We start from the raw sequence: 9,665 nt of genomic DNA on the forward strand, positions 1-9,665 counted from the left end.
AATTACATAAGGATCAATTGAGGAAAGTTTGGTAAACACTTCTATCAAACTTTTATAGGGTTTTTAGTTTTTCTTTCTGCCCATGTGTCACATTATTTGACGCATGGGTGGAAATGACAGGACAAACCCTATTAAAAGACTTTCTGCTATGTACATTTTTGTGTTGTGCATATTTAACCTGGTTAACTGGGTTTTTGTGTTTGAATGGTAGTTTTAAAGTGAAAAAAGTGAGTGAATCACTTTACCCCGTTGATTCTCTGGTCTGTCTCAGTTTACCCCGGTCCTGGGGTAAACTGAGACACAAGACCACTTTTTTTAAAACAATCATATTTTCTCTGCCTTTTGTCTTGAATATGTTCTGATAACTTCCATTGTTAGGAAACATCCCAAATTACTGGTAAATGTGTACATTTTTACTGATATATCTTTTAGTTCGCCTATCCACGAGTTTCCAACGCCCCATAGTGCATTGCGCAGACGCCTGCACCGAGCTTCCGCCGCCGATTTACAAGCTCACAATGGGTTGCATCTGCGACGCGACGTGAGCTTGTATGTCTGCTGTTAAACCCGGAAGTTTGGTCCTGATAGTCTCCAGTAAACTCCCGGGGAAACTTGTGGATAGGGGAGAAAATGTAAAAAGTGTCTCAGTTTACCCCGCTCTCCCCTATAACATTGAACAACAGACGGATGCAGTAGATCCCGTAGCCTACTATGCAGTAGATCCCAGTACTCTGCAGGGGATCCCTGCTTCATCTGAGAGAGCGCCCTTTCAATTAGCCTTCTATGTCAATATCTCATCCTCTTCTCCTTCTCTGTTGGCCTGAAAAACGTTGAAGACCCCTGGGCTATTAAGCCTACAACATCAACATATAAACCATGATAAAGTGAGCGATATGGCCCTCTAGTGGTCGCATTTAAGCCCAAACCACTCAAAGAGGAAGTTTGCTGCACGGGCATGAATGTGTTAGAACGGATCCCGGAACAACAACAAAAGTGACCGTCATATTTTGATAATTTGTCGTGGAGTTCCGAAAGGTTTTCTCGAGCAAGATGTCTGGGTTGTATCCCATTGTTTCATTTGAACCACCAGGCTAAACAAGGAATATACAAAAGAAGTTAAGAACTGTCTTAAAACGCATACAAATACACACTGGTTGCTGCGCGAACACGTAACGATTCACGACGTCATCCCAGCAGTCCGTGCGAACGATCTTAACTGGTCGTATGTATTTTCAAATATTTCTAACATTTATTTGGTTGGTTGGTCCGGGCTCCGGTTAAATCTGTGAGATGGTCACATTTGGTCGAGTTTCGTTCGGGTTCTTTCTCCTGCGCGTTCTCTGTGGCAGTGAGGAACCTCTCCAATACACACCGGGCCAGTGGGCTGGTACATACTTTTGCGCATGCGTAGTCGACGCTCTGGGGATGGGTATGTCGACGGGAACTAAGATGGCGACTCAGGCAAAAGCGCCAATATATTTACTAAAATAGATGTCAAAAATCAAAACAACCGACTTTTATTTCGAGCCCCTCGCGGGTTTCAAGTCAACATGAAGACCGGGGACGTGTTTTGGAGCCGGGATTGACTGGAATAAGGACCGCAACTTGTCGGCGAGATGTGCGAGAGCTATGCCCGCTCGCTGCTGCGTGTTTCGGTGGCGCAGATCTGCCAGGCGCTGGGCTGGGATGCGGTTCAGCTCACCGCCTGCGATCTGCTGTCGGATGTTCTGCACCGATACATCCAGCAGCTGGCCAGGGGCTGCCATCGATACTCGGAGCTCTGTAAGTGTGAACGTTCTCATCTCTTCTGTCTGCTCTGGATCACTGCGGCAAAGCCACTGTAAATACAATACCAGACCATCACGTTGTTTTTAAACCGGAACGGTCCCGCTCTGTGACTAGCGCCCCCTCTATGTACTCAACGTTAAGGCCTAGTGACTAGCAAAGGTTGGATGTCAAAAAGTACAGTAAGCTCGCTAGCTAAGTAGTTTTGTATTATGATTGTCATTTAACTTGCTACCTGTAGATGGCATTTTGTTTTGGGGAAGGGAAAGAAACATCTATTTATATGTATCTTGTTTTAGAAATATGTTGATTTCTGAACTGCTCTTCTCTCGTGTTGTCTGTGACTACTCTCAGGGGTGTGTGTGTGTGTGTGTGTGTGTGTGTGTGTGTGTGTGTGTGTGTGTGTGTGTGTGTGTGTGTGTGTGTGTGTGTGTGTGTGTTACAACTTTACATATCTCACTGCATCAATCTTAAATGTCAACAATTGCTTGGATATTGTGATGTACGTGCAGCACTCAATCACAATAGTATGTTTAACTAAGCAAAGTACAAGCTTACATTGGGCTCAAAGATAGAACAGCAACATCTGTCATTCAATTGTACACTGTGTTCTGGCATTTCAAGGCCATGTTGTGATGCATTTGTTTCAGATGGACGGACAGACCCAGTGCTGGACGATGTTGGCCAGGCCTTCAGGCTGCTAGGGGTGAGTTTGAGTGAACTAGAGGACTATGTCCACAACCTGGAGCCTGTGCCCTTCGCCCATCAAACGGCACTCTTCCCTGTCAGCAAAAACAACGTCCTGCAATTCCCCCAGCCCGGAGCACGAGACGCAGAGGAGAGGAAGGACTACATTCCAGATTATATGCCACCCCTGGTCTCCTTACAAGAAGGTAGGTCTTAAAACTGCTAGGCAATATGTATGAGTATTTGATTTTGGCTTTGATGATGGGAGGCTACAAAGACTTAACGGTGTGAGCTCACTGTGCCAAAATGAACTGCATGACACTTAAACTGTATATAGTTCTCAATCCTCTCTCCCTTCCACTCCCCCGTAGAAGAAGAGGAAGAAGAGGTCCTTCCGGACATGGGCACCTCTGCTGAAGCTATGCAGGTGCCACTCGAAGAAGATGATGAGGAAATGGAGGAAGACGAGGCTGTCAATGATGAGAACCACCCGCTTAAGAGGCACCTGGACAGCCCTGATTCCGCTATAGGCATGATGCCCACCTCCAAGAGACCACGCATGCATCCTGGACTCAGCCCGGAATGGGGGGTTGAGCCCAGGGAGCCCCTTACGTCCCTCAACCCACAACGTGTTCCACCCGGCATGCTAGCTTCTCAGGATAGCCTTGGCTCCCTATCACCTGAAACACCTTCTGGAACTCCATCCTTCAGACCTCAGCCAGTAGTACCTAGTAGACATTCTGATCACAAGTCCCATGGCACTCCAGGAAGAAAGCCTAAGGTCTCCTCCCCTGGCAGACCACGGACTAAATCCCCTAAAGGGGTCAGTGCTGGACCTATGGGTGGCAGCCCCATCCGTTCTCCAAAGTCTTCTAAGGAGAGAAAAAAATCCCCAGGCAGGACCAAGAGTCCTAAAAGCCCCAAGAGCCCAAAGATGGGCTCTGCCAAGGTATCTCACCCCCAGGGAAAAGCGGATGGTTTGCATAAATTGCCCCTGTCAGCGCTGAGCGAGAGGATGGGCAAGGAGAACATCCATATGCATCCAAGTGTGGATGACAAGGAGTTACCAGACACTAACTTCAGTAAACTTGAACCTGACAATACCGCAATTGATGACTCTATTGATGCTGTAATTGCCAGAGCATGTGCTGAACGGGAGCCAGACCCGTTTGCTTTCTCCTCAGGCTCAGAGTCAGAGAGCAATGGATTTTCCAGTCCAAGAAGGCTCACCATCATGGAGCCCTCTACACCCAAACTGATGCTGGGACCCAACAACTCTGGCAAAGACACATCAACGCCGCTTCACCTCAATGTAGGGCCAGGAAACTGGACAATGGATGACTCAATTAATGAGGTGATCCGCAAGGTCAATCAGGGGGGTCCATCTGCACCCCCCCAAAACCAAGGAGAGTATATGTCTTCAGGATCGGCTTCACCACCCACTCCTGAACCCCTTCTTAAGGCATTTGAGGAGAAAAACAGGACTGTTTCCCCAGCAGACATCAAGAAGAAGCTGAAGAAGGAGCTCAAAACTAAATTGAAGAAGAAGGAGAAAGACAAGCCCAAAGACAAAGACCGGGACAAGGACAGGGGAAAGTTGAAAGAAAAGAATAAGGAAAAGAACAGGGACAAGAACAAGGACTTCACTAAGGAGAGCAAAATGCCATGGAAGGAGTTTGGCGCTAAGGATGATGAGCATTTCCGTCAGCGGGACTTTGTTGGGCCCGATGGGTCTGTGAAGGTCAAGTCCAAAGATGGAGATGGATCTAGGAAGGACAAGGAGAAACACAAAGACAAGAAGAAAGATAAAGAGCGGAGTAAAAAGGACAAAGAGAAACGGGACAAGAGTAAAGACAAGGGGAAAGACGACAGGTCAAAGCTCTCTGCCCTCACTCCCTTTGGCCTGGGCGATGTTCCACCCCTCTTCAGTCCCTCCGCCTGCTTGCGTATCCCCTCCATGCTACCCCCTCTGCCTCCAATTCTCCAGGACAAGGAAGTGAAGATCAAGGAGAAGGACAAGAAAAAAGACAAAAAGGAGAAGAAAAAGAAGAAGGACAAGGAGAAGGAAAAGGAGCGAGAGAAGGCCAAGGAGAAGGAGAGAGAGAAGGAAGAAAAGAGGAAGGAAAAAGAGAGGGAAAAGGAAAAGCGAGAAAAGGAGAAAGAGAAGGAGAAAGAAAGGATTCGCTTGGAGAAGGTAACTTGTTCAATCCATCATTTATTATGTGTCTGCAATTACATCAGTCAAAATTGTCATGCAGAAATAAATGTTGCCATATCCTGTGCTTCCTCTCTCCCCAGGTGAAGGTGGACACCCCAGCAGCTCTCCCATCCCCAGTCATTCCCAGACTGACACTCAGAGTGGGAGCTGGCCAGGACAAAATGTAAGCATGTGTTATTTGCATCACTCCTGTGCCACATGATAGTCTGGGTTTATTTCCCAATACAGCAGCCGATTGCTCTGTGCATCTCTACACAAAATATTGATTCTAAAATGAACTTATAAGGTCACATGTTTCCACTTCCATAGCAACATAAACAGAGGCAGTACACTGGTCTTTTATAAGGGGGACACACCGGCTGCGGATGGTGCGTGTCAAAACAACAGCCTCCGTAATTCTCAACGAACATAACCACACGGGCGGCGTCAGGCGCATGTTCACGCCTCGCTTGCCGCTCCGATACGCCACTGTTCTATTTTCCAGGCGTTGCCACGCGTTGAAAAATGTCTGTGTGCCGTCCTCAGCCAGTTTGTGCTCCCCTATACAGAACAGCAGTCTGCTGTTCAAATTAACAGTTATTACATGGGCTTGGTGAACACTCAATACCGAATGGTCAACCAAGTCTTTTTACAGTCTATCTATAGCCTACTGTCTGTAATATGTCTTGCATGGTTACCTGTCGATTTACAGTACATTTAATTTGTCATTTGGTTCTAGTCTTGACTGTGTCATACGGTATGTGTTGTAAAACCTGTAGTTTTGAATGTCTCTGTTCCACTCTTGCCAGGACAGATGTAGAGACATTCATAAGAATGAATTCAGTCACTCCAGCTTTACATTCTGGTCTTGTTTTTCCCTTCCTAGTGTTATCAGCAAAGTGGTCCCAAACTCGGAGCCCAAAACACCAGTGCCCAAGATCTCTATGCCAAAATCCGGCCCTGGAAATCGTCCCCGGACACCACCGCCACCCCCAATTATTACCCCACCTGCTCCCTCTCTGGCACCTCCTGCCTCACCACTTCCCCCTTCTGCTCCACCTCCACCCATGCTTCCCCCCACATATCTGCTGTCCGCTGCAGGCCCCCTCAAAACACCAGTACGCAGCGTTGTAACTGAGACTGTCAGTACCTATGTGGTGAGTTCTGCAAATTAAAACCCTGGTTTCTTCTTCATACAATGATCAAAATGGAGAACAGCACTCTTAACAACTGTATTCTCGCGTCTACTTTGACGGTCAAAATGAATGTTATGAGCGTAATTGATGGGTTCTCAAGTATGATACTACCCTATAGAAGAATTGGTACAGCTGACATTAAAGCACTAAATGTGGGCCTAATGAAAAGGAGCAAGCAAAAACAAGAACACTGGCTTATATTGCATTTTATTTTGCCAACCTAGTCTGTGTACCCTAACCCTATGTGGTTTTCTAAAGAGAGAAAGGGGCCGTAGTATTTGTTTGCCAGTTAAATATGGCCGTCATGGGTGGTAAACATTGGTTAAACTTGCACATTGTCAACGGAATCATTGCTAACTCACCCACATCACACCATACCCAGAGCAATGGTTTAGGCTCACGATACTTAACCTAGAAAATCTCTGCGCTGACTGTAGTTATCAGCTGATACCGTGTTACTAATACCAGTCATTTATGATCATTTTGTTCACCTCTCAGGTCCGAGATGAGTGGGGAAACCAGATCTGGATCTGTCCAGGCTGCAACAAGCCTGATGACGGCAGCCCCATGATAGGTTGTGATGACTGTGATGACTGGTACCATTGGTAAGGGTCATGTCTTCAGCATAAAATAATAATAGAGTCTGCACACTGTTAGACTTGTTCTTAGTTTATTGCATGATGATCATTGTTTCAATCATCCAAGGATCTTTGTCAGAATCATGTCCATCATTCAATGCAGCTGAGATAAGTTACTTCTCGGGTCCACTGATACACCAGCACATTTTTGTATATGGCCCTAGTTAGTTGAGAAAAGATGCTGACATTATATATACTGTGTGTTTATATCTATCTATGTATGTTTACATACACATATACCTACATACAGACATTTGGGTGTGTGTTAGTTAGTGTTAGTGTTGTTCCACATCCATTTTATTAAATAATAAAGTAGTCAGAACAATTAGAACAAGGAAGTTTGTAGCATACTTTAACCACATTAACCCTGGCCTATCTATTTTTGGCATGTCATTCATCGAAAATGGCCCAGGCCTACAGTATATGCTTAATTTATACACACTGTACGCTGGTATTACGCAGCAAAAGGCCTTGTAGATCAGCTATTTTCTGCGTATTACAAGTGGTTAATATACATGGGGAAATTAGATAGTCAATCCTGTTATAATTAACTCTAAGCTAGTATCAGATAGTGCTGAGCCTGGGCGATTAATCGAAAATGGATCGAGGTCTCGATTCAGACTCCTATGCGATCTCATTTCTAATAAGATCGGATTAAAGCGATTCTATGACATCATGACACTGTGGCAGGTAAATAAAAACGTTTGGGCAACAGTCCGCATACTGTGCGTTTGAGCAACAGTTGCCGTATCCCCTTCTCTCTCCCCCTCCCTCGTCTCTATCACCACGGTGCGCACACACACGCACGCAGTCAAAGCTCTTTCTCCATCGTTGTCTCTCTCCCCCTCTTTTTACCACACACACGCAGTCAGAGATCTTCTTACCCAGTAGAAAAAAAAACATTGCAGCTAGTATTTAACTATATATTAAAAATAAAACACCTGCAGAGCTAGACTTTTGTTACATTTTGCCGCGGTTCCTGTGACTGTCTGTCCATCCGACAGACGTTAACCTGGCGTTAACGTGTGAAGGAAAGGTGTAGTAGCAGCTACTAGCTAACAATGTAGCCATCTGTTGTGGTCAACGCAAAGCATGTGTCAAGTTAGACGAACGTCAATTCATGACTTTGTCGGTGGACTTGAAAATAAGAGCACTTTTTCCCAGTCTGCAGACTTCAAAATATTATTTTTGTATTCTTTTTTCAATAAAACCAAATGGATCCTTATTTGGTTTCATGTTACGCTCTCAAAAAATCGTGTGAGAATCGTGATCTAGATTCTTGTGGAGGAAAATCGAGATTCTAATTTTAGCAAGAATCGCCCAGCACTAGTATCAGATTGTAACAGAATGGTCAGTATTACAGTTAAGTTGTAGACAGTGAAGGCAGAGATGAGCAGACTTGGGATACAGATGCATGAAGGGCAGCTGAATCAAAATCTGCAGAAATAAGTAGAACACAAGTCAAGTGATAGAGATTCAGAGAAGACAGACAAAAAGAAAAAGAAAAAAAATAAGTGAGAATGGTAAAGGAGCAGGTAAATGCCAGCCTTTTTTAATGGCACTAGTGGAAAATGAATACCAATTTGACTTCAAATCCAGTCACTGTCAAATGTCATCGGCAGTCTGTATCAACCATAGCAATGCCAATGCAAGGCTGCCATTGCTATTGTATTTTTATTCAAGCGAAACGGTGTTACTCGTGAATAAAACCACCGTAACTGGTACAAACGGGTACATATGTATACACAATATATTATTTGATACAGGCAGTTACCCTGTAAGTGAATCGGTTTACAACTGGTATATAAAATGCAATAGGTTTAAGCTAAAAGTAAAGTAAAATAAATATGTTTTTGAAAGAAAGCAACTATTACATATTTTAGAGTCACATTTGTTTATTGATTTGTAATGCTCCGTAATATGTGTTTTATCACTTTACTTTTTTTTCCTCCACTGGATGTAACTAACTAATTGTCTCTTGTGTTCAGGCCTTGTGTTGGGATTCTTACAGCCCCACCGGAGGACCAGCAGTGGTTTTGTGTTAAATGTGCCGGCAAGAAGAAAGACAAAAAACACAAAAAAAGAAAACACAAAGTGCATTGAGACTATGCAAATTAAGCACATTTTGGACATTTATTATTTTCTTTTTCTTATTTTATTTCTTTTGGAGGGGGGGCTTACTCAAGCCATCTTGGGAACACTCCTGGCACTGCTGGAAAAAAAGAAATTGACCTTTTGACTGACATTTACCGATGATGATTTTAGTGAATTAATTCAGCCATGTCAGAATGTGACTTTATAAAGAGACAAAACAAAACTAAAAAATCAACCAGCACATATCCACTTTTCTGTTCTCCCATCCCCACTCCCATCTGTAAATGGTTTCCCAGAGGCTTTTGTTATCTTCTGGAATGTTCAGATTATACTCCTAGGAGACGATAACTTCGTCTTGGTTCTAAAAGATCACAGTTCAGTATTGTTTTTCACAGGGTGAAGATAAAGAACACAGAGAAACCTTACGTTTACTTACGTTATTTCTGTTCAGTTTGTTTTGCCACAAAAGGAAAGGACACCTGTTTAAACCTCTCCCCCATTTTCTGCAGTATCACTGAATGAGTAATGTGTGTGTATATATAAAGATGACCGCATTGTGCGTGTATAAATCTGTAAATACCAACTTTCAAGCCAAGTGCATTTCGTTCTTAGGGGTCCGACTTGTTAAATCCATTTTCAGATATTGGTTTTTAACTTGAATGATTTTCTGTAATTTCTGTACATTTTTTAAATTGGAAAGTTTGTATTTTTATTTTTATTCATATGGATTTATCCCGGAGGTATACTGTAGCTGTGCTTGTTGTAATGTAATTAATTTTGCTGATTTCAATATTAAAGTGTTACAGTCTGTTGTATCTTCTCAGACAACACCTGAATCTCATTACCATCCTAAATGATTATCTGTAAACACTCTGTATACATTTTCTTCCCCCCGTGAAGATGTCCTTCGCTCACATGTTTTCTTTTCTTTGCCTTTCCACACGTCTTTTTTTCTGTAGATGTTTGTTTGGCTGCATTGCATTTACTTCATAAAAATACAGTGATAATATTTTAACAAACCCAAGTTTGAGATGTTGAATTTGTATCTTGGCTGTTTCAGGGTTGTCG

At 43.6% G+C, this 9,665-nt stretch overlaps 1 protein-coding gene across 1 annotated transcript; it reads left to right on the plus strand.

Moving 5' to 3' along the window:
- The first annotated feature begins 1,445 nt into the window (after positions 1-1,445).
- taf3 (TAF3 RNA polymerase II, TATA box binding protein (TBP)-associated facto) lies at positions 1,446-9,433 on the plus strand. Its single transcript, XM_080736660.1, has 7 exons — positions 1,446-1,782; positions 2,436-2,678; positions 2,844-4,666; positions 4,771-4,853; positions 5,556-5,826; positions 6,364-6,470; positions 8,492-9,433. The coding sequence occupies exons 1-7, from the start codon at positions 1,617-1,619 to the stop codon at positions 8,604-8,606; spliced, it is 2,808 nt and encodes a 935-aa protein (XP_080592786.1). The 5' UTR covers positions 1,446-1,616; the 3' UTR covers positions 8,607-9,433.
- The last annotated feature ends 232 nt before the right edge of the window (positions 9,434-9,665 follow it).

This window comes from Nannobrachium achirus (genome assembly GCF_963921795.1).
Source record: "Nannobrachium achirus genome assembly, chromosome: 11".
Classification (NCBI taxonomy): Eukaryota; Metazoa; Chordata; class Actinopteri; order Myctophiformes; family Myctophidae; genus Nannobrachium; species Nannobrachium achirus.

Coding starts and splice junctions, on each gene's coding strand:
- taf3 (XM_080736660.1), top strand. CDS start 1,617: ATGTGCGAGAGCTATGCCCGCTCGCTGCTGCGTGTTTCGGTGGCGCAG. Junction 1,783..2,435: donor CCATCGATACTCGGAGCTCT/GTAAGTGTGAAC, acceptor CATTTGTTTCAG/ATGGACGGACAGACCCAGTG. Junction 5,827..6,363: donor AGACTGTCAGTACCTATGTG/GTGAGTTCTGCA, acceptor TTCACCTCTCAG/GTCCGAGATGAGTGGGGAAA.